The 25245-nt window shown below is 43.6% G+C and overlaps 1 protein-coding gene across 1 annotated transcript in view; it reads right to left on the reverse strand.

The window, feature by feature from the left end:
• CACNA2D4 (calcium voltage-gated channel auxiliary subunit alpha2delta 4) overlaps positions 1 to 25245 on the reverse strand; it is a 129711-nt gene that overhangs the window by 70839 nt on the left and 33627 nt on the right. The window contains exons 13-24 of the mRNA XM_030453451.1: positions 23809 to 23942; positions 20085 to 20162; positions 18707 to 18787; positions 16200 to 16274; positions 14674 to 14760; positions 11099 to 11170; positions 6878 to 6939; positions 6114 to 6181; positions 5933 to 5978; positions 4376 to 4473; positions 1972 to 2065; positions 533 to 628 (exon numbers count right to left, since the gene is read on the reverse strand). Coding sequence (XP_030309311.1) covers positions 533 to 628; positions 1972 to 2065; positions 4376 to 4473; positions 5933 to 5978; positions 6114 to 6181; positions 6878 to 6939; positions 11099 to 11170; positions 14674 to 14760; positions 16200 to 16274; positions 18707 to 18787; positions 20085 to 20162; positions 23809 to 23942 — 991 coding nt within the window. The remainder of the gene's footprint in view (positions 1 to 532; positions 629 to 1971; positions 2066 to 4375; positions 4474 to 5932; positions 5979 to 6113; positions 6182 to 6877; positions 6940 to 11098; positions 11171 to 14673; positions 14761 to 16199; positions 16275 to 18706; positions 18788 to 20084; positions 20163 to 23808; positions 23943 to 25245) is intronic.

The following is a 25245-nucleotide window of genomic DNA, read 5'->3' on the forward strand; positions in this document are numbered from 1 at the left end:
ACACACTTTTGCCTTGAAGGAGAGGACAAGTGAATGAATCATCTATGACAGATGTCAGTCACATCACTTAATGCCTCACTGGAAAGCGCTGGGATATTACTGCATTGTGAGCAATGCAGGAGGCAGAACAAGAACAAACCTGGAAGAGGAATTGTGACAGAAAGATCAAGCCTAGCCAAGCTGGAATGTCACCAGGACACTGGAGTGCAAAAATCTCTGCTCTGCAAAATGGTCCTGAGGATATATAGTAACTGGACATTTTCTCTGCCAGCTGACTGAAGTCGTGGAGTGATCGAAGGTTTTCATTTCAATGAATACACTTTGAGATAATATTTTAAGAAAAACTCAAAAGAACCAGAGGAAAAAGGAGGCCCCCTACCCTGGCTCTGTAAATCAGCACCAGTGCCACTGATGCGTTGCATCTTTCCTTTTTGTTTCTGTCTCCCCAAATAGATTTCTGAGGCTGGTGATGATTTAATGCTGCCCTTCAGAGACATTGAGAGAAACCCCTTAATATAGTTTAGAGACTCACCTGTTGGAAATTTTCTCAGAGCCCACATATAGGATACTCCTCATGAGCCCAGCCCGAGTGCCTAGAAATGCCATCTCAACACCTGTTTCAGACTCTCTGTGGAAAAAAAAAAAACACAACACACTAGTAGAAGCAAACAGTTCTCTGAAGAATGACCATCTCCCCACCCTGGGGTGAGGACCTTTCAAACTAGAAGCCACAGCTGGAGGTGTGGTCCCAAGTTCATTTGCATTTTAACTCATTTCCACCAGGAGTAACATTGGCTCTTACCTACGAATGGGAGCTGGCTGTTACTGGCTAACAATTGGCAAGTGTAGACTGGTACCTAGATTCACCTCTCTTTAAGTTTGCTCATTTGATTGTCTTGCAAATAGAACATAAGCTGCTCTCCTCCTCCCAGCCCTGCTCCAGGCTGCTTGCATGCTGCTGAAGTTAGCGAGGGAGACTGAAGAGAGAGAATGGCTGCCTCAGATATGTACACCATGGGCATGCTGACTGACTCTGAAGCTGTAGATTGACTTGAATTCATCTTGTGAGAGGTGTCAAGGGCACAGATGGGCCAGCTAAATGGTGGAGAGCTGGCTGCAGCGTGATGGCCTTCAAGCAAGGAGGGTGTGTTGGTATAGCTATTTAAAGATGTGGTGGTAATTGGGTTTCCTAGTGTGATTGCCACTGGGTCAAGCTCTGTTAGTGGCCGGGGTACTGGTAACAGAAATAGGGATAGAAGTCATACAAGTAGCATGTTGTCTGTTAAAAGATTTGTGTGATAGGATACTAGACAGAAGCATAAGGTGCCTCACTGGAAATAATAAAGTAAAAAGTTGTTTACTGAAGCCAGCCTGTCCACTCCCTTCCTGAAGCTTGTTTTGAAGCTATCACCAGCAGAGACAAGATCAAACTCCCTCTTCTTCTCTACTGGGAAGGGAACAAATTCTTTGCCACCTGGGAGGGAACTTCTGCTGCAGCCATATGGAAAGTCGAGCCAAACCACACTGCAGCTGTTCAAAGGAATTAATGATGCATGGGTAAATAATTCATAATAATTTTAAACTGAAATGGTCTCAAATGCCCTGAGATATCAAACTCTAGCAACTAAAGAGGCAAATGAAGTGCATCTGAGCTAGGTGCTGCAAAGAACTGTGCTGAGCACCCTTTGCAGTGACACAGCTGGATCACTGCCGTCTTCCAGTGATACTGAGACAAAGTCACCAAACTAGAGGCTCCTTGAGAAGGCCGAACCTGCTGGACTTCACTCCTGAGAGGCACTTTTGAGCTTTTTCTGAAGATACTGAGCTATTTCTATGACCTTTTTGAACTATTTCTAAACTTTCTTGTTTGCTGTGCAAGAATCTGTGACTATTTCATGCACTGCATATGCCCATAGCTTCTGGAGGTGCATCTTCAGTGGTGTTTTACTCATTTATTTCTCATACACTTACAGGGACATATTGAGGGCTAATGTTGTCCAGTAGGCCTCCATGGGTGCAGTGACCACTGCATCAAACAGAACTTCCTGGACCAACTCCTCATCACCTAATAAGAGAGAACAAGAATCAGGAGAGAAAGATGTGTCCTTCCCTAGATGTCTTAGAAAGTTCCTTGTAAAGGAGCATCTGCATCACCCAGGACAGTGAAGCAACATGGCAGAAAAAGGAGCCTCCGCTTGCAGAGCTGAGAACAGGACCCACCACCCTTGATGGTGCAGGCCACAAGGATAGATGTTACAGCTAAGATTGGCAGACTGGTTCACCTGTAAAATCAGTCAAAGGGGTTTGGGTTTGAAAGTGTTGGTCAGAGAGGCTTTCAAATAAAGTTATTAATCAGGCATCACTCCATCTTCTTGATTAAAGAGGCTACCCACAACCATTGCCTCAAATCCCTGCTCTGACCTTTCTCCTAGGTGCCCTATAAGAGGGCACCAGACACCCCATTATGCAGGGAGATCCTATAGAAGCCTTCCAGTACCTGGAGAGGGCCTACAGGAAAGCTGGGGAGGGTTTTTTTACAAGGGGGTGTAGAAATAGGACAAGAAGTAATGATTTTAAACTAGAAGAGTATAGATTTAGGTTAGACATTAGGAAGAAATTCTAGAGGGTGGTGATACACTGGCACAGGTTGCCCAGAGAAGCTGTGCCTTCCTCCTCCCTGGAAGTGTTCAAGGCCAGGTTTGATGGGGCTTTGTGCAATGTGGTCTAGTGGGAGGTGCCCTTGCAGGGGGATTGCAACTGGATGATCTTTAAGGTCCTTTCCAAGCCAAACCATCCTGTGATTCTGTAATTCAAAGCCCCTAGTGACTTCATTGCTTCTACTCTATGCTTGTGTTCCTTTGCTTCTCTGTTACTGCTCTGTCCTTCCTTTAAATCTCACAAAACAGTCTCCTGCCCTGTTCCCCTTCAGATGCTCAAGTCAGTCCAGGCTACCAGTCTGGTCCAGGCTGGACTGGGACTGAAAGGTGTTTACGAAAATCCGTATATGCTCTGTGCTCAATGGCATGCTCTAAAATCCCTTTTTTTTTGACCCACTTCATTTCTGTATTGTCCTGCCTGCATTCAGTTCTCAGTGCCTGTGAGAATATGATTGCTGTCATAGTGCAGATACACCCCTTTCAGTGCTTTTCTAGATGGAGCTATCCCCCTTTCCCATTTCAGTGTTTCCAGATCCACTTACTTGGTTCAGGTCCCAGGCCTCCCTTAATATTTTCCCCAAAGGTTTACCTTTCTTTCTCCTTTCTTTGTCACAGCTATCAGGATCAATTTCTCCATCCTTGCTGTCCATTCTGACCTCAAAACCAGAGCTCACCAGCACATCTTTCCCTCCCCAGGCCCCACATATCTAGGATGTATCCAAATCCTGTTTCTTTTTTCTCCACAACAGTTCCAAATCTTCATGTTTCTCACAGTCATCTCTCCTGAAACTTCCCTCCTCTTCTCTGGCCTCTTCAGCTCATGTGTCTCTTTTAAGCTTCTCCAAAGAGGGGAGCCAGGAGAGGGCTGCTCAAACTATGTAAGGGATTGGATTACATTTGGTTTTAGTGTTAAGAGATTCCCATCCTTATGCCAAAGGTTTGTCCTTCTCAGGAGGAGCATTCCATACAAAAACTTGAACTTGGCACAGCTAAGGGGGCTGAAGTTGCAGAGAGTGAGGTGGGCTGAAGGACATCCTACACATAAATTGCTGTAGGGGATTCCCATGCACAGCTGCCCACCACAGAGCTCCCACTCCATAGAGGTGCTGTATCAGCTGCTTGTGTGGCTGGCTACACATTGCATGGAAAATGGGACCTGGTGCAAGGGATGAGCAGCAGAGAGAGCAGGAAAGAGAACAATTCTGTAATATTTCTTTTCCCCACATCAGTTACCAATTGTGTTTGGAAAACAAAATTAATAATCCTTGTACTGAAAGATCCCATCTGTCTAGGTGGCACCATGCAGGTCACAGAGGATGCTGGCTGAGGCACTGGGGAGTAGTATAGTTACAGCAGCTGTGCTCTCTCCTCCTGCCAGCACCCTCTCTAGCCCAGCAAGTCAGTTTGTCTTAAACATGGTGTGCAGCCCTCACCAAGCTCCATTCAAGTCTTTCACTTTTCAGTATTTCCCATAATGAGACCTTCAATGAAGTCTGAGTTACGTGGCAGCTTTGAAATGAAAAAAAATAATCCTCTGATTAAGATGAAGAAGTGGATCCTTCAGCATGTGAATTAATCTGGGCTGTAGATCAATCCTGCCTGTGCGAGCAGGTGCCACAGGATCTCAGTCTAACACCAGTCAGTTTGTCACAGTCCCCCCTCCCCTGTGGTGGGTACAGGAAAACCCTAGAAAGACCCTTTTGGTGCCCGGGACTCACATTCCAGGTCAGGTTCCTCTCCGGTGAGGAAACGGATCATAGCCTGCAGCTGGCTGAGCTTGCGGTGGTCAGGATCAATGTCAGTGATGCAGTAAATCCTGGTGGGAAGGGGAGAAGCAGCCCGCAAGGGCAAAAAGAAACCACAGTTAAGCAAATGCTCCTGGAAATTAAAAATGGCAAACAAAAATTCAGCAAGAATGCTCGGGCTGTGAAGATGTTGCCATTGGTGTATGCCATGCCCACTCAAAATCTAACAATGTGGCTGCGAGTCAAACCCTATCAATAAACCAAACACCAATTAATCTGACTGCTGTGCTTAATAGGGCTGATATGTGCCTTGGTATAAACTCAAAAAGCAATGTAGAAGTCCCAAATCCTTGCAGCAGTTTTCTGTAATACATGTTATGCAAGATGTGTACTTGTGTCTCTATAAACAATGACAAGGTGATAGAGAGACCTGAAAAGCAGAGGGTCACATGCAAGGTAAGACTGGACTGGGGGCAGTTAAACCAAGAGACAAAGAAAAAAATGCGAGATGAGGAACGAGTTTACAGTATGATCTGATGGTAACAAAAGCTGTCCCAAAGGGACACTGCTGCAGGAGCTTCAAGGCACAGTCTGGGGAGAAACTGGAGAATGTATTAGAAATTTATTATAAAAGAAAACAGCCTTCTAATCCTGCTTCCAATTTTGACCACTTTATTGTCAGGACAATGGAGAGGAAGGGGTTGTAAAGCAGAATTACAACTCATAAAGGGGCCTAAAGGAGCAATTTATGAGAAAAGTTTAAGAGGAATGAGTATGTGAAGGGTAGTAAGCTGACACCCCCAGCTAAGAGTAGAAGAAGTCACTGCTTGTGTCTCAAAAGCACTGCCTGTGAAACTTAGCAGTGTAATGAGAGGTGTGAAGGGCTGCAGGGCTCCTTGAATATAGTTATTTTGGCTTTGGTACAGGCTGGGTTCATGTGCCTGGGTGTAACTGAATGTTGGGTTCATGAAAATTCCAAACCTCACAGCAATAAATGGAAAGTGCCATGCTTCACCCTGCCTCGTATCCAAACAAAGCAAATCCATAAATTATGCTTGCTATTGAAATGAGGATCATAAATCACCTCCATGTTCACTAGAAGTAAGGGCTAGGCTCAGTTCAGAAGAATGCCAACCAAAAATAAGCTAAGATTTAAAAAAAGCATTTCAATCTCTCCCTAAGCTTTTGCAACAAAATTTCCTGACAAGTCTGACATACTGTAGGTTTTGTAGCAGAATTCTGAGCAATAGGAGGAGGAACAAAATAAGTCTGAGCAGAGAATACGGAGGCTAAATCTCAGAAAATGTTTCTTAGCAGAGGGTTGTGTCAGGCCTTGGTGAGATCTCCCACAGGAAGAGGTGGAACTGAACTGCTTGTTCAGTCAGTCACGTCTTTGCAGGTATGACCCCTAAACAACACTGCTTTTTCTCTAGCCCACTGAGGGTGGTCAGATTTAAGCCAAATTGATGGGAACTTTGCCAACGTCTCACGATGAGATCCTGTGTCATCGACAGGATTTCCTCCACTTACCATTCATCTGCTAAAGACAAGTCTGGCTGGAGCAGGTCATGCAAACCTGAAATCAGATAACACACAGAGTTCTCAGTTGGGTGGCAAACAGACAGGGACAGGCTGTGAAGAAGGGAAGCAGTGAAGTTCAGAGGAGCTACCTTGACTGTAGGAACAGAATGGCTGTTCCATGCTGACCTACCTTCTTCCACAGAAGTGTTGCCCAACAGAATGTACTCCCCATGTCCCCTGGACAGCACGACACCCAGGCTGCAGGCAGGAGGGAAAAGAGAGGGTTTGTCAGCAAGGAGAGGTGTAATCCCTAAACATGACACTGCAATTACAATCCTTAAGGACCCTGACTCTCTCCACAGCTATTAAAGAAAAGAACATCATCAAAAGAGGATTAAATGAGATCAAATTTCAGCACAAGAGGCTAAGGAACCCATCTATAGAGCTATGAGGCATTTCTTGGTGACAGTTTTTTTGACCAACTATGTAGGTTCATGCCAACAATAAAATTTCTCAAATCTGTGGTAACTTCAAACCATCCCAACTGGGGAAGAAACAAAAAAATTTTTGCTTGATTTTTTTATGTGATGTTTTTTAGTTTTCAGTTTATAATGATGTTTTCTTTAGACCCATACACAAGAACATTAAACACTGGGCGGAACTGAAAACTGAAGAGGTCACATTTCTCTGAAAGGTAGCAACATGCTTCACCTAAGCTGTATTTCTTGGCCCCTGAACTGATAATATTCCTTTTGAGCTGGCCCCAAACAATATTTTAGTGGTTATAGGAACAAAGACGTAAGTTATTCACACTGTTCTACTCATGAGTTGTAGAAGAAAAAATTTCTTCTGCATTCTAAAATTCTAAAAAAAATTTTTATGAAGAAAAAAATTTCCCATCCCCTATGGCAGACTTCTGACACACTGTATTGTGTCCTGTGAGTCCTTGCTCACCTGAAGGGTGTGCCACTGATGTCCGTGAAAAAATAATCATTGGTGAGGAAGAGAACTCGTTTCTGGAATAAAAACATTAATAAGAAAGTGAAAGACCGTCTGTCAGACCAAGAGCACAGTGGTTATGGAGAGCTGGGATATGTGTCCCCAAGGATAAGAAGCCATTGATCACCAACACTTCACACCCTGCTAGGGCTGGCTGGATGCAGGGATGAATGTGCAGTATTCAGCATATTCACCAACTTGTGACTTTTGGGATCCAGGCAGTCACTCTGTCTTTCCATCTAGGGCTTCAGTTAAACCTTTCTTTGCTTTAGGGCTTCTGCATGGGCTGGAGGAAGGAGTGGGGTGAAGCTGCCCTCCTGCTTGCGCCCTCCAAAGCAACACACTGGTGCCCTTGCTGCTCTTTTGCCATACATAGCAACCTTGATGGCTTTGCACATCATCATCATCCCCAGCAGGAGTGGGGGCTCAGTGGGGCAAGTAGGCAGGAGAAATAGGGTTGGAGGAGAGGCAGGATGGCAAACCTACCCACTGTGTGGGTGTGTGGGCAGCCAGGACCAAGTCTCCCCACTCCTGTGGGAAATGCTGGGTTTCCTGACATTTGCTTTCACAGCATACTGGGACAAAACATTAACATATTCCAATTTTGTTAAAAAACATCAGTTAAAAAATTTACATTTTCGAATTGAAGAAAAGTGCTGATTCAAATCCAAGCTGTTTTGATTCACGTGAAAACATTTTCTTCAGACTGACATTTCAACTGAAGATATTTCAGATTATTGAAAGCTGCTTCAGAGCTTCAGCTGTTTGCCAGACTGGCCTTTTCCTGTAGGAAAGTGTTGATTTCAGTGGAACTCTTTTCCAAAGGAGAAAAGTTTTTGGAAAGTTTCTATCCAACCCTTTTGCCAGTATATGAACCCTAATATGTTTGAAAACCCAGCCCCAGTCTGAAAACGAGGTGAGAGGATGTGTGTGGGAGACAGGGAGTGAACACAGAAAAGTCAGTGTTCCCCAGGGTCAGTCACTGCTGCTCTAACATGCTCGAGTCGTGCAGCAGTGGAAGGGGAGCGAGGCACAAAGAGAGAGCCCGTGCCAGCTCTGTGGTGTGCCCTGAGTTTGTGCACATAGTGGATGGGCTGATGGAGATGAGGGTTATTGTGAGGTGATGAAGTGGCAGACAGTTCATCCCCTTCCCTCCCCTCCCCTCCCTCTCCCTGCATGGCAACTGTGTACTGTTGAGAAACAGGGTCCAAATCTTTTGCAGAGCTGAGATGTTCTATAAGTGCTGTCATACCCCCAAGGTACGTGATGGTATTTTGGTGGCTGAGGGGGAGGTTTGAAGAGGTATTAAACCTCCCTTTCCTTATCAGTCTCATCTGATAATGGAGGAGGGGAGTTCTGGGGAAGAAGATGACCTGAGGGTGTAGGACTGCTACTGGGGGAAAGGATGCAGTAGAAAATGGCCCAGGGGTGCCACTCTTCTGAGATCCTTTCCTTCATCAGGGTTTGTTCTGTTCATTCTTTGTTCCTCTGGCCTAACCCTCTCTGCACATGCAGCCACTCAGCACTTGTGCCCTAAGGGAGGGAGGGAGGACAAACTTCTGTTTGGGCATGGTGAAGGGATGGGCATCCAGCTCTCCTCATGACAGCTGGAGGTATCACCACATATCCATGGGAAAGGAGTGAAGCAAAGGCCCCCTTCAGCCAAGCAAGGCTGAGGATGATCAGGCAAGACTTTGCACAGAGCAAAGGAGAAGACAAGAAGCCTGGATTTGCTGGCACAGTGATGGGTTGTCTGGCTACGAGCACCTGTGGTCTGGGAGCACGTGTTTCTATTTTTAGTATTGTCACTGTACTAGGCAGCCAGTCCTGGCTAATACCATTATCAGTGGTTTTCCACAGCTCCTACACATGTCCTTGATCTTTTGCCTTCACAGTCACAATGCTTTTGTGCCCCAGCTGCAAGCAAAGGTATTTTTACCACTAGATCTCTGTAACGACAGACTTGTGTCTTTGGTCCTTGTTTTTCCCTCTCTATCTCAGCCTACTTGCAATACCTTCCTGGAATAAACCTAGGGAATCAATACTTAAAGTGGGGCTGACAGTATCATTTCTATCACCTTCACTCATCCCTTCTCTCCACTGTCTGACTGCTTCATTTTCTTTGTTTCAAGGCTCTGTCAGCATTTTCTTTGTTCCAATGCTGTTCTGCTTCCTCAGCTAGCAGAGTACAAGAAAGAATTACCAAGTTTCACTTCTGGTCCCCCCTCCTTATATATTCTGAGGAGAGTAAAACTGTCACATACTCAGCTTCAGTTCCCTGTTGTGCTTCATATGGCTTGCAGTGTTGCAGAATAAACCAGGTAATATCTCTTACCAAGGTTACTTTTGTTTGCCATTTTTTTTTCCCCTGGGCAGGGTAGCAGAAAGATGTCACTAAAATACTGAACTACAAATGTATCTTTGTATGACTCAGAAGAAATATTGTTGAGAGTGCAGAGAGACAGAGAAAGAGGTTAAACTAACCAAATAAGCCATCTGGACTTACAAAGAATTTATTTTACTGGAAAACCTTGATTGCTTTTCTGACAGAATAAAAAAGGTAATGGATGAAGGGAATAAGGGACATGCAATTTATCTGGGTTTATATAAAGCACTTAGAGGGGCTGCTCATGAAATTTTCTTCTAAAGAATCAGTTAAAATGTGCTTAAATAAGATGTGGAGTGAGAACCAGCTGTGGCACTGGAAACAAAAAGAAACAATAAACAATAAGGAATTGGTGGAAAAAGATCTAATTAGAGGAACAGACAGACTCTGTCTTAGGAGCCCTTATGTGCGGTGATCTATAAGACAAAATAAAGCAATGTTTCTCTGCATTCTGAGGAAAAGTCCCAGCAGCAGCCCTAATAATTAGAAAGACTGGAAAAATAGGAGGAGTGGGATTCATGTGGAAAAATGTCAACTGGAGGGAATAGCTAAGAAACACAGAAACCAAGGCAGCTGTTCTGGCACAGCTGTGGGAGGGATAAAAAAACAGAGGGGACAACAGAAAGGAGATTTGGGCCCCCTATTGCAAACAATAGATGCTCTTTACAGAGCAAGAAGGAAACAGTACTCAGATAACTCAGTGAAGCCCTGGTGTTTTTGTACCAAAAATGATGCAAGACACAAAGGGAATAAAAACAATTGCTGAAGTGCTTGGACTGAAAAGCATGCAAGTGTTTCAAATGCAGATGTTGGCAATGTCCAGCAGAGGAAGGGCAAAGACATTGACAGGTTCCTGATAGCTGCCATCCCCAGGATTGGAGAAAGGGAATTTAGTTACAAGATCTAGCAGTACAGCCATTCAGAAGAAACAAGGGGGGATGTCTTCATTAGGAAATGGCACCATTTCAGCAGTAGCTCTGAGCAGTTGCTTTATATGGGTGCTGACTGTGGCTTAGCATGGGAGCAGTTCAGCCAGCCTGATGGCTGAAAAAAAAATGCTAGTTATAAAAGGTGGAAAATTTTCCTGAAATATGGAAGATTTCTGGGCAGTGTAACTTGCAGAATTCTGGAATACTTCCTAACAGGAAATTATAAAAGCCAAAATCTTTAGGAGAGTTAAATAAACCTGAGTGAAAAAGTACCAGTGAATGTAAATGTACAAGATAATTTTGCACTGATTCCAAGAGAAGATGTATAACCCTACATTAGAACTGCTAGGGAATGTTCAAGTCTCCATTACACTAGGACTTTTCATAAAGTGCCTGGAACTATTTGCACAGAAATTTAATCCTGGACCTGGGATAAAGGTTCTGACAGAGAGAGGGACAAAGTTTTCATGAGTGTTTTTGGACAGGGAAAGGGAGTTGCAAAAGAGTCTCCAAACCCCTTTCTGTCTAGGTCAGCTCAGCATAGGTTTCCCCATTTTAAACACTTGAAGGTCTCTGATTCATTTCACAACCCTATAAACAATGAACACACTTTTTGGCTTTGCCTGTAGGAAGCTGTGAGGCATTTCCAATACCTTTGTAAGAGCAGAATGTCAGTAGGTATATAGAGCACTTCTAATGATGCTCTGTTTTACGTCCTTAGCACGTGTTATATAAGTGGCAAAACAATAAAATCCTCACACTCAGAAACACTGAACATGAACACCACATACTTTGTGATTCTACAGCATCCATTTCCCATCCCTTCCCTTGTGTGACCTAAAGAAAAAGATAATTTCTTACCCCTTTATCCACAGGAACCTTCACATCCATAGACAGGTAGCCCGTTTCCCCATTGATCATGGCAGTTCTTAGCTGCAGAGGTGAACAAGATGAGTATTAGTGGCTCCAGGTAGGACAGGAATTCATAGACCCACTTGGCATTAATGCACAGGAGCTGTCAGAAAAGAGTGACCATAGGTTTCCCACTGTACCCTCCAGAGCTTGCTTGTTTCTTTTAACAGAAAACCTGTTCTCAGTGGTCAGGATCCTTGTTCAGTCAGGTTGGTATGTGACACAGAATAAAAACTACTTGTATTGAAAGCTTGCTAATATGTGTTTTAGCAAAAAGAAAAGCTCTGGAAGCTGTGAAATGGTCAGTCCAAGTTTCAGACTTCAGTGGTTGGCAGTCAGAAAGTCATCAGCATGATGCTTTGATAGCCTGGAAGAGGAGGCACCCGAGAAACCCAGTAACTCCCCCAGACCAATTCCAAAGCTCTTTGACATTCTGAAAACTGATTTGGAAATTATAGGCTGTATTCAGCACTACTTCTGAGGTGCAGCTAAGTAGCTGTTTAACACAGCGAAGCAACACTGTATGCTAGCAGTGTAGGCAGTGACAAAACCATTTTATTCAATACAGGTTTCAAAGGCAAATTGTAATTTTCTCAGCAAGTCCCAGACTCTTGAAAGAAAAAGACAAGGATTTTTTTCCACAAGTGCAGGGGCTTTGACTTTAGGTCCAGCCTGCCAGAGCATATCAGCCTGTTGCTTCAGCCTGGACAGAAAAAAAAAGGTGGGAAGTAACTTATTCATTCACACAAATTGCCTCCTTACCTCCAGAGACAGGCCTCCATTCAGGTGCTGGCCAGTTTCAACTGTGTTTGCTTTATAAGGCCACAGTTTTGCTTATTATGGCTGTTTGATGTGAATTATTTACAGACCTAGAGTATAAAGCTTCCCATAGCCCACTTCTTGGAAATCAAAACACTGACTGCTACTGTTGCTCCTTTTGACTAAGAGTGTTTGACCTTCTGCCAGAACCATGGCATATTCTGTTCTGGTCTGACAGCCTGCAGCATTTGCTATGTGTTCTGAGTTTAGTGTAGATACTGTTTTTTCATCCATATCTTCTTGAATGTCAGGCATCTTTAATTGCCCTGTGAAATAAATCAGTGAATATTTGAGATCTCCTTGGATCTCCTCAGCTCATGCTAGTCTGCAGGCAAGCTACTTGTCCTGTGCCCATCTCCCAGGTGACAGTGGCTGTAGCTTCATGACACAGTCCAGGTTTGCTGTTTCTTCCTCAAGAGCTTCTCCAGCTTTGAGAAATCATTTACAATTCTGGCGTGTGTTAGCCCCCTAAATGCTCAGTCCTTTTTAGGCAGGATACTTCTGGTAACAGCTGGCCTCCACAAAATGTGTAGCAGAGTTTGGATGGAGAGACACTCTGGTGCGTGCTGAAGCACTCATTTGCAGCCCCCCAAACAGCAAACTTCTGATGCAGGCCAATGAGTGCCCCTGGTGCAGGTGCCCCCATTATTGGCTGTGAGTGCTGCTGACTCTTTCCTCCTGCCTGCTTTTGTGGTTTCAAAACAACACAGATGACTGGTCTCACAATATCTCAGTTTTTTGTCACTCAGTTCCAATATCTTTGCAGACTACTACAGTGGGTCTGAAGAAGGCTGAAGAAAATCAATTTGGGTAACGATTCCTAGACTATTGAGGAGGATCCCTTGAGTCTTCCCTTCTCCCCTCACACTGAGAATCATGCCTGTGTTGCTTCACAAGCAAGCCCAAATTTCCTTGCTACCTACCTGAAGACAGTACTGTTATGCACCAGTTGGTATTTCCCCGACAGTGCCATCTTCCCTCCCTTGGATTTCTTTATAGCAGCTGGCTGTGTTACACATCATTAGCACTTGGACACATTTTTCCAGTCTGAATTGCTGCTTATCAGTGTTGCTGAGAATATACTGCAACTGATGTTGAGTCTGTCATTGATCTAATAGTGTAACTGCAAATCTGAGTGTTGAAATGTGGGCAGCTTTCTGCTGCAGTGGGTGTTTCTTGTGAGTCGCTCGTCTTGCTGAAGTCGCACTGCAGCTATCGTTCACATCACTGAATGCCTCTGTACCCTCTGTGACTGCAACCTTTCTTTCCTCTGGAATTTGCAGTACAGGAAAACAAAGTGGCTTTGGTTTTCATGCCTCTTTTGACATTTTTTTTTCACTAGATATTTTTGCTCTGCCTACAGACAGAAACCTTACACTTTGCATCGTATTTGCATTCAGGTATCAATATTATTTGATCAGAACGACTGAACAGGTTATTTGGAACCTGCTAACCAAACAAACATGACAGCAAAGAAAAGCCCTTTGGTTTCCTGGATTTTTTTTTTCTGTCAAACTGAGTGAAGAGAAGCAGCTCTAAAATCAGTCCCAGTGAGACAGAAAACTATGATGGGAATAGAGCTCCTGTAAGACATCAGTGAACCCACACAAAGTCATTTGGCAACCTGTAACTTGGTGGTTCCACTGCATGTAAAGGCTATTGTTTTTATCTCACTTAGCATGTTTCACACCCAGTCCCACTGTGTTTCCTTTCTCAAGCTGCCATTTTTCCACTTCCCAAGTTCCCTTTTTACCGAGCCTGCACTAGCTGCTGTAGCTACTCTGGATCCTCATGCTGGGCAGTTCTTTTGTCCTGCCTGTTTAAGTGGATATCTACAGCATCAGATCCATTTATCTCAGCAGTCTCCCCTGTAATCCAGAGGCACGTGTCTCAGGGATAATTGTCTTACTCCAAATTCCTTTCTTATCTTAGAAACTTAAATACCTTTCCTCTTCTAATTCTTCCGCATAAATAAAAACCAGCCACAGAGGGACCTCTCCACCTTCTCATTTTATCTGGGTTCCTACTTGTGCAATACAGCAATGTGAAGCTGTTGAAGTGCATGCTGTTTCTTGATTATCACTTTTGAATAATTTTGCTTGAAAGATGATAGAAAAAGTATTTTTAAATATTTTCCCTCTGATCTGCTGTTGTTCTCAGTGTCTCCTCATCTGTGCAATAAGGTGTTTTCTGGAAACTTTTTTCTCAAATGTCAGCCCCTTATCATCTTTGTTTATTATTAATAGTGACTGCAAGCTTTAGTCTCCTTTTGAATGCACTATCTTCCTCTTTACAGATCTCATTACCCGAGTGGCTTCAACCATACTCATGTTACATGGATGGGTAATTTGATGGGAAAGTGCCATATTTCTAAGCCATCTTGGCTTTGTATTAAGGCAGCATTTGGGTGATGTATACACAGACTGGCTCCCTGAAGCACCCTTCAAAGTGCATCCTTCCTCCTGCCAGTGCTTTCCCTACCAGTTCCATGAGAAGGAAAACTCCTACTGGGAAGGAAGACAAGCACTTTGTAGGGGTGCATCACCCTCGTCCTCTTGTAGGCTACCAGCCTAGCTTAGTTAGAGCCAGTCTGGCACAGAAAAAAAAAGAGTGCCAGCTGCTCCCCTGACCCCTTCCATATGGGCACTCATGGTAATAGAAAGAAGGACCTCCAAAAAAGGCTTAGTTAATTTTCTGATACTCACTATTTCATCCTGGTCTTCCCATTCGACTTCTGAGAGATCTACGCTGTTGTAGTTAGGCTTAGGCTTCAGTTTCTTTCCTTCTTTATACTGGCATTTATTAAAAAATAAAGAAACACACAAAAATTATGTCTAGGAAGATGACTTCCTAAACTATCCCCTTCAGAGTTGATATGCAATTTGAAAAGTAGGGTTGCCCCTTTTCTTGTCTGACTAGGGAGGCAGTGTACAGATGCAAGTGCCTTCTTGGTCCCAAGATATGGTCCCCAGAACATGCCATATATGTCTTTATGCAAGAAAGTTCAAGTGGGAGAGGTTCTTTCAGGAGCAAGGGATAAGCAGGAACACAGATAAACTTGCAGGTAAAGGCTACAGCCTCCTTTGTGAGAATATTCTTCTAACTAGATCAGTACAACACACTTGCCTCCAGGAAATGAGGTTTGGTTTGGGTTTTTTTTTTGTGGTGTTTTTTTTTTTTTTCCACAGATAAGATTGTAATCCCAGTAACACTATAATACCAGCAGGTGCTCTTTTCTGAGGGGAATTAGGCTTTGGCTGCACTGAGAGAAAGGTAGGCTTCTCACCTAGGGTTGACTGGTGCAGGAGAGCTATTTCCCTGTAACCTTCTGGGTGAAGGGAAAGGTGTGGAACTAAGACAGATCAGTTTCAGATGGGGAATGAACCAGTGCCCTTATCTAGCTTTCTGTTGCCTCATCCTGGAAACATGATAGGTCCCTTGCTTTCACTTAGTGAATCTGTGCCTGTGGTCTGCTTCTGCAAAGCTGCCTTTCTGACAGCTGGTGCAAAACCCTGTGGTGGCGTTTTCTCTTGCCATTAACCACAATAATGCTTATAGCTGCACGCAGGTAGATTTGTCCCAACAGGCATGTGTATGAAATATAAAATTGTTGTGTGCTGGCATAACAAGGCCATCTGTGCGTTTGCAGAGAGATGTCTGGTCTGAAACCCAGGTGGCACTATGAGGGAGAAACGCACTTATGTCCACTTCCTCAAGTCCCAAGATCATTGTTGCAGCTCAGTGGTTTCTAAGTTGTCTCTGATGTAACATGATACTAAGATTTATGGTAGTGGACCCTGCTATGGCCAGATTCCCAAAATGTCCAACACTACAACTACTGGGTAGCTATTACCAGGGTGCTACTTGTGCTAAGACTTCTTGCAGGGGATACGCCTGACCAAGCAGATTTTTTTTTTCAGATCATCAGTGGAACCTTGCATGGACACAGGAACACATGCACCCATGCTACAGAAAGTCAATATAAATACATCTCTCAAATACTCTTCCATGGAGAACAGAGAGGTGGGGTACCTTACACTTCATGTGTGCATATATATATATATATGCCTATGGAACTGATTTCTCTTATGCGTCTGGGTGCCTATATATATATCAGAGCCTGGTAGCCTTCACAGCTCAACAAAATATGAGAAATAAGGAGTATCCCTGAATACCTGAAAGCCATTGTTTGCAAGTAAGCAAAGGTTCATAAATTCACAGCTATACATACCAAAGGACGGAGGTCTGGGTGTGAAAGGATGTAGCCATTGTTGGTGTTCAGAAAGGCATATCCATGGACACCCAACTGGAGAAAGAGGCATGAGAATAATTACTGTTTTAACTAGAAACACTGCTGTGTAACGGGTCCCACTGATACTGATATTCAGAAATATTTTCCTTTTAAAGATATTGACCAGCAGAAAATATGATCCGTCCAAAACCATTCCTTTCTGGGTCTTTGCTCTGTCTGAGCTGGCTGACTATGCTTAGATGAACAAAAGGATGGGCAGGTAGTTGATTTGTGTCTGCATTCAGAAAAAAGATGCCCTCCTAGAGAATGATTGTCATCGTGGACAATTGCCACAATTGCAATTGGACAATTGGACAATTGCAGAATAAGCTCTCCACAGCAGACACAGCAGTGCTGCACGTAAAGAGGGCAATGCTGTAAGCAGTACAGAGCCAGTGGTGACAAGGTCTGTATGTCCGTCACTAGGTATGCACAGCAGGGAATAAACAAGTGAGTATGAACTTCACAGATGGCTTCCCTGGAAACCCTATTGGTCTTCAGAGGAGTTCTGCATTATGTTTCTGTGTTGGCAAGACCAAACCTAGTGTAGGATGATTTCCAAGCCTATAGTCTTAAAATGCTTTTTAAGGAATAGTGTAATCTACCAAGAGCAGACACTGGCTGACCTGATCTGCAAGAGATTTCTGAGAGAGCAGTTACTCAGATCAAGCCCATTTATAATATAAATTTCAACAACAACAAAAAAGTTGCTAAAAACCCACAGACAGACTGTGCTTGCCAAAACAAGAGACATCTCAAGGAAAACATGAGTGGCTAAGATTTTTATCTTCAAAAAAATGCTGCAAGTTTATATTCCTGTAGAGACAATCCTGGAGGAATAACAATAGGGAAAGAGGGAGTTAAATAAACTACAATCCATCTTTGCTTTTGGGAGGGAATGAATTCTGCATTTCACACATTCCAGAACAAAACTTTGAACTCTCTCAGTGTGAAATAGTTTTATTCAAAGAGCACACTGAGCTCAGCTCAACGTGGCAGGAATGAATCTAAAACATTGGATCAGCACTACGGCAAACCTCCCTGTTGGCATATTAAAGCTGAAGTTTCCTATCTCAGTAAGTGCAACCACAAATATATGAACTCTCAAGGGCTGTAACTCTGGAGCTGGTCCTTTGTAGCCAATAAGCCAGGGCATTCAAGCTGAGGATCCTAGGCTTCCAAACTGGTCTGGGATTGGAAGAGCTTCTGGGAAGTTGTGTCTTGCCTCTGATGTAAAGAAACCCTTCAAATAATTTTCCCTCCTTCTGTGGCACTGCTTAGTGGAAAGACCAGTGTCCCTCCTGGGCCTGGAAGAAAGATTATTGTGACACATGGCCTTCGAGTGACATGGAGGAGGAAGGCAGACTAAAAGGTATTTAGTTTTCAGGAGAAAATAATTATATATAAAAATTGAAGTTCCTAGATAAGGTTTCCCTCAGACCTAGACCATCTAGCCTGTTCATGCTGAGTTCCCTGCTTGCTTGAAGGATCATTTCCTACAGCTGCATGTGAATGGTCTGCCCTGCATCCTCATTTGGAAGCATCACACAAATTCATAGCTTCTGACAGCACTTTCAGTCCTGTGAGTCTTCAACAATCAGATCTTGGACAACTGCCTAACTGGCAGTAGTTGTCTGTTAATTAAGAGACACTAAAAACTGTAAATGAAGGCTCAAGTTGCCTGGATTCGTGGTGATCCTCAGGTGTGCTTACTGCCTCCGGTGTGCAGACTGACTGAACAAAAGGCCACTGAATTGAATTTACAGCAGAAAATAATCGGTGTATCTCTGAGGTGTTTTCCTATGGTATGGATGAGCATACATAATTTTTTTTAGAAATACTAAATACATAGCTAATGGAAAGTTTTTGGACTAACAGTTCTGGAGAGAAAATAATCTTATCTAGGTACAGCAGAATTGAGTGAGAGCCAGCTTCCTGTACACTGTGCTGCCAAGAAATCTTCCTGCTGACCTGGAGAAAGGAACATCTAGGCATGACAGAAAAGTTGGCTTTTCATAGCCCATTCAGTCCTCAGTTTTCTGCTACAACTGTTGACAGCAAAACTAGTTTAATTTTTTGTCAGCTGGCATGGAAGCTTTTGTCCACTGGGAATTGGATATAAAACACACTGCTCTGATACAGGCTGCCAGATCCATATCATCCCAGGGGGATCTGGGTTGGTCACAATCAAAATCCAAAGGTTCCATGACCTGTTGCCAGTCTACTGGGTTATCCAGTCCTTGTATTTCTGAAGCAGCCTAAGACCTTCTATTTTAGTGACCGATGTCTCATGTGCTATATTGAAAACACACACGACCGTATCTGACATTGCTTACTTTATGCTCAGAGTGCTTCTTACAGGCAGAGGAATGATTTTTCAGTCATGGCCATGGAAGAATGAGTGACTTTGCTGTCCAAAATAACAAATGGCATAATTTTAGTCTTACCTTATACCGTGGAGCAAGTTTTAACAGCTCCCTCAATGGTACATCAGAGCCCACCACACCCAGGAGAATGCCATGAGATCGCTTAAAAACAAAGGAGAATCAGTTTTCAGAAGAAAAATCAGGGCAGCTTTCTACCTGAATACATACTGTTGCCTCCTCTCTCACATATCCTCTTCTCTAGTCTTGTGTGAATATGTTCATTCACACCCAACCAACATACCTCAGAAAGTCTAAAGGGGCTGCTCCAATGTTCATGGAGAGGAGTATTTCTCCCCAGTACAAGCCAATATTTTTTACTATGATTTAGAAGTAATGCAAAAATCACTGAAAGCAAATTTGAGGGAAAAAAACCCCCATCTTCATTCATTGCATGTAAATAACAGCAAACCAAGCCCATGGATGGGCTGATAACTTAAGCCAACCAAACCAAACACCAAATACAAAACTGTTAACCTAGGAAAAAGCAATGCAGGAAATTCCCATGAAATGGGGAACTTGTTGTTTAGAAAATGTCTGGGGAGCATGATGGGAAAGTGACACACAGACTCCCACTGAAGTGCTGTGGTAATTCATATTAAATCCAGCCCCAGGTGGAGAAGGCAGACAATTCTTTATGGGACCTAGATGAAGAGCTTATGTCTTGTACATCATAGGTGAGGTACCATCTCCCATTTAAAAAGGGTGTTGAGGAACTAAAATGGCTAAAGGGTTTCAAAACCCAGAGGAAATGTCCTTATCAAAGACACCAAAACTGTTCAATTTTTTTTTTCTGTTATCAAAACATAGTCAGGTGTGATTTTATTGCAGTATAAAAGATGCTACCCAGCAGAAGATACCAAAGAATCAAGGCTTTTTAGTCTAGCAGAGAAACCCATTATGACTGGAAGGTGAGGCCAGATAAATTTAAAGTGGAATTTAGACACTGTTTTTCAACACAGAGTGAGAAACCACAACAGAGAGCTCAGAACTGAATGCCTTGCTTCAATGACACTTTTGCCAAACAGATATTATTGAAGTCATAAATGACCATATGAAATATTAAGGGCTGCAATAAAATGCATACATTAGGCAAGGTAAAGATCTCTTCAAGCTTGAAAATTTATGGTTCTGGGAATTAGGCTCAGTTTGAAAGTGGAAGGGATAAAACAGGGAGAAGTGTCATATCTAAGGGATATTTTTTAAAAAAGCATTCAGAGGAAGTGACAGACTATAATTTTGACAGGTGAATTATCAGCTTCACACCCTGCCAGAGGTCCACCACAGTCCTTAATGGCCAGCTCTTCTTTCAGAGACCCTGGGCTTTAAAACCCCACAAAGGTCTACTACATCCTTTCACTTCTGCTGGCTGGAAGGAGAGCAAAGCCTGTGTTGCACTCACCGTCTCGTTCTTTTTGCTGAAGACTGGCATAGCCACTGTTGTCATGAGCAACAGGCTTTGAGCCTGAGATGAGAAGAGCTGCCACAGAACAACCAGCCGTGTGTTAGCAAATGCAACAACACAGGTAACCCCAACAAAAGGCACTGGAATCCCCAAGATCCAAATCTGTCAATCCCCAATTGTTGACTGGCAATTAGCCACTTCCTTGCCTCCCACACCCCTCTAAAAACAGGTGGCAAAACTTTTTGATACTCCCTATCCAAGAGGATTGTGGATGTTTGCTCATGTGGGGTGATGTGGATGGGATGAAAGCCAGTGAAATGTGTTGAAGCAGGAGAAATTAAAGAGTTGTTTTAATGAAAAGACAGGAACCTGTAGAAGTGATAGTAACAATTTATACCCACCAGGCTCTGGGGAGAGTATACATGAACACTTATGCAACTAGTGTAAAAACCACCAATACAAGGAGCACAGAACAAAGGAAAACAACAGAAATACGAGTAAAACTCCAAGCAAGATATCATCTATGCTGCAAACACATAAATACCACAAATAACATACACCATGGGCAAACATTTAAAAGGCACAAATACACACAGAGCCTGCTTATATAAATTTGTGACTAAAATATCTAAGCTTAGGAAAAAGACAACATCATGATCCAAACAGATACAACGTGACAAGCTATCTCTACAGGAGATAGAGGACACACATGTAACTGGATTATAAATGATCTCAGTATTGCAAAAGAAAGATGCTCTAAAAGCACACACACAAAAAGAGGTAAAGCAGGAAAGACACATGCAATGAAGTCTCCCAGACATGCCTCGCTAGTAAAAGGACCTAATTTGTTGATGCCAGTAATATCCCCCTTCCATCTCTCATTTGTAAGTTAGTCATAAGGCAAGAAATACATCCTGCCTTCATTAAGTATACATGCTGGAGCCATAAAGGAGCCAGTCAAAAATCCAGACAGTAGTTTGGTGGAGATTTTAGCCTGGTTAATCTTGAGTTACTGGTCTTACGGAATGGTTTAGGTTGGAAGGGACCTTCAAGATCATCTGGTTCCAACACTCCTGCATGGGCAGGGACACCTCCCACTAGACTGCATTACTCAAAGCTCAGTCTAGCCTGGCCGTGAAGCCTTCTAGGGGTAAGACATTCACCACTCCCCTGGACAACCTGTTCCTATGTCTCACCACCCTCACCCTAAAGTGATGCTAAAGAATCTCCTCCTAATGTCTAACCTAAATCTAGATTTAGTTTAAAATCATTACCCCTTGTCCTATCACTACACTCCGTTGTGAAAAGTCCCTCCCCAGCTATTCTGTAGGTTCCCTTCAGGTACTGGGCAGCCACTATAAGGTCCCTCTGGTGACTTCTCTTTTCCAGGCTGAACAACCCCAACTCTCTCTGTCTTCACAGGAGAGGTGCTCCAGCCCCCTGATCATCTTTGTTGTCTTCCTCTGGACTTGCTCCAACATCTCCATGTCCTTCCTGAGTTGGGGGCCCCAAACCTTGCCACAGTACTTCAGGTGGGGTCTGACAAGAACGAAGTAGGGGGCAGAATCACCTCCCTTGATCTGCTGGCCATGCTGCTTTTGATACAGTCTGGATGATTCTTTGTGGAAACATCCCATTTAGAGCAGCACTCATACTAACACACAGCAAGTAAACTTCTCTGGTATTTACTGGACATATGCAAAATTAGATCTGGTGAACTAAGCTACTGTACAACACAGACACACTGACCAACCCCATGCCAACATCACAGCACAGCTCTCCAATACATCCAGCATTTCCTCTTTTCTTCAGTGCTGCACCCCAATGGTACATCCATCCCTCCTCTGCCAGCACCTCCAGATGTGCAGGCCAGCTGTGCTGTGGCTGTGAGTACTGGCACTGACACACTGACTGGCACAAGGGACACAACACGCTCACAAAACACAGGGGTGCAGTTACCTCCTCAGACTGTGGCAGCTAGTGAGAGACACGGATGAACAGAGGAATGAATACATGAATGGAGGAATGAATCAAAGATGGGAGAGGCTGGGGTGGAGGAAGAGCCAAGAGGCAAGAGAAGAAACGTGGTAAAAAAAAGTGCAGCAAACAAATCCCTATGGTTGCCTTAGGAAGTGTGACACCATACACCACTGCCAAGTGTGGCATTCTAGCTAACAGAATAAACTCACTGGGTAGAGAGTGGCTTTTTGGGAGGTTCTGCTTATACACTCAAGTACAATGTCCCCAGCTCTCACTTGGCATAACTCCTTCAACAGAAGACTTCCCCACATCACCCTCATAGAGCTAGTGTGCCAAGGCTGCACCCTCAATGGAAAGCCACAGCACTGAGGTGGGGATGGTACTTCCCACAGGAGTCTCCTGAGTATGGCATCTATGCATCATGACAGTGCAAGCCTGGGTATTTCTTGGGATTTGTGTGGTTTTGACTCTGAGCATCAATAACAGCCATGTGTGACTTGGACTTCCATGTTTCCTGCTACAAAGCTAATTTCAGTACCCCTAGTTTTACTCCAACTCAGAGTTCATGTTTCTCACTGTAAACCTGGAACCCAAAAACTATGGGTTCTCCCCAGAGCTGTGGCAGACACCCTGAAGCTGCAACTGGCTAGACAAGCTCCAATAACTTTGGTCTCACAGTGGGACTGTGTACAGAAACATCCTCAATGTTTCTAGAAGATTTTTCACCTCAGACAGTATAAACAGTCCCAGCACCTCAGGTTTGTCTCTGATAGAGGGAAACCTGACTTCTGCTCAGCTCTAGGTGTTACAGTTATGCAGCCACTTCTCTGGAGGGAAGAGTCCACTGCAGCAAAAAAAGCCTTTAACTCCCTGAAAGCACAGTCCCAAAAGAACTGCAACTTTCTCTTTTTGCAGTGTAAAAAGGGTTGGAGGTAGAAACTGAGGAAAGCCTTCTATTTGGGGAAGTACAGGAGAAGGTTCCTTCAGTGGTGATCTACTTTTTTGTCTTTCCCTTTACTCCTTTGAATTTCAAAGCTGCCTTGGCAGCACAATACCACAATACCACCTGCTTGTCATCCAAAGGTCTCCAGTCTTCCAGTAGGGCAGGCCTGAGACAAAGCAAGGGGTGCTGGCAGTGGTTTTTTTCTGGTCCTTTACCATGTGTCATTTACTCACAGGGCTGAGCACAGCGCTGTTGTGGTGATACTAGGTCTCGCTAGCTCAAGAAATTAAAGAGTGAGCCTGATTGCCAAATGGAGATCTGAAACTTTGAATGGCAAGCATCATGCAGTTAGCCACTGGGCTGGAGGAAATTACTCTCTGTGACCTTTTTCCCAAGCTCTAAATAATTTTTTCTGTGAATAATCCTGTGGAAGGTAACCTGCTTTTAAAGAAGCACCACTGAAGTCATGCGGTGCCTGTGTGATTAGTCCTCGGGTCCTGGGTTACTGCAGAATCAGACCTGAAGTCTGCATACACATCACAACTCCAGGAGTTATAACAAAAGAAATATTGTCTATCTCAGCAGAGCCAGAGACCAGTGATTTCTATCCATCAACCAGCTCTTGGTTTTACACAAATGTGAGGACTTTACTTACATTCTGATGCATGTAAGAGGTTTAGATGGGAAGCTGGGATAAGTTATATGCCGAACATACTAGATGGGTGTTTAACAACTTGGCCAGCTTGGCCCACAGGCCCTGCTGTTCCCTGACTAAGGGCTTGTGCTACAAGTCCTTACCGCGCTGTCCATGTAGGCTTCAGTCCAAATAATGTCATGGTCATGATTGATGACCATGGGACGGCTAAGGACATGCAGGTACTCCATCACATTCTCCTGGACGTCAGCCAGCGTGGAGATCTGAGTGTAATATCCTTCATGGAGAAACAGAGGTGTGAGTCACTTTTCTAATGCATCTTCTGTATTTTTAAACAAGTGTGTGCAAAGCTAGGGAACTGGATGTCAAGAACTGTATCTACCCAGATGGTTTCTCTGCTCTTTTGAAAAAGTTCCTTGACACACCTTGTATCCACCAACTTCTTTAGGAACCTGTTTCTGTGGAAATCTAGAGTTTCAAAGCACTAGCTCCATTCTTTTCAGAATAGTGGACCAATGCTTAAGACTAGAGTTTGATATAACCAGAATCGTGCCGAGCAGATATAAAATGTTGCTTTGCATTTTAGGCAGACAAAAAAACAGTCCCCTAATCAGGGTGCCCTTGGTCCTGAAGGCCAAACATGTGCAAACAAAGTACTCCACCAGGCCACCCACTTACTCTGCCCAGTGTTACATTAGGTACAAACTCCCAACTTCTCTTCCACATTTTTTCCAGGAGTCTACTCTTCCATCTGCTTAGCTTTTCATCCAAGGACGGCAAATACTTCCATCCACCCATTGGAAACAGACTGTAAAAGTGCAAGACCTACTTCCAGAGCTCTATCCCTGCAGATGGACCTATAATACTTTAACACTAAAACAAGGACTAAAGGAGAAGAATGTTTTCAAGTTATCAAAAGGCCCTCAAAACTAGCTGCTTAAGTGGTTATAAATGTTAACACAATGTAATGTCCCAGGGACTCACGTTCTGCTTCTCACCCCATGGAAATGATTGGTGTAGAAGAGAGTATGCCAGATAGATGGAAAATATTTTTACCACTAGGAGAAAACTGACACGTGAAAGGGCTTCCAATCTGATAATCTGTGATGTGGAGACAGATTTAGTGTGCTTGAAAACAAGGACTACAAGAGCTGTAAGATGTGTTGAAATAAAAGTACAAAAATCAGTGAGCCGTATGCAGAGCTCAAGTCTGGTGAGAATTCAGGTGCAAAGAGCACATTTTTGTTCTCTGGTTATTCAGGAGAATCCATTCTCACATTTTATGGTGAACCAACAGCACCATTAATTCCCTGTCACTAATCAGAATGCTGAATATGCAATCTGAAATCCAAGCTTCTGGTTCATCTAACAAAAACTAAAAACATTGAGTGTTTTTCCTAACACTAAGAGATGAACATTTGAGCCTTGGACACCCCCAGCTCACAGACATTCTGCAGGCCAGCAATTCTTGTCTGTCAATTATTTTCAGTAGCAAATGCACCCATGCATTTCAGTCTGCTATAGCCACTGCTCAGAGAGGAAGAGTTGATAACCTTAGCTAGTGAGCCTCCAAATTCAAT

Source organism: Calypte anna, chromosome 1 (assembly GCF_003957555.1).
Source record: "Calypte anna isolate BGI_N300 chromosome 1, bCalAnn1_v1.p, whole genome shotgun sequence".
Taxonomy (NCBI): Eukaryota; Metazoa; Chordata; class Aves; order Apodiformes; family Trochilidae; genus Calypte; species Calypte anna.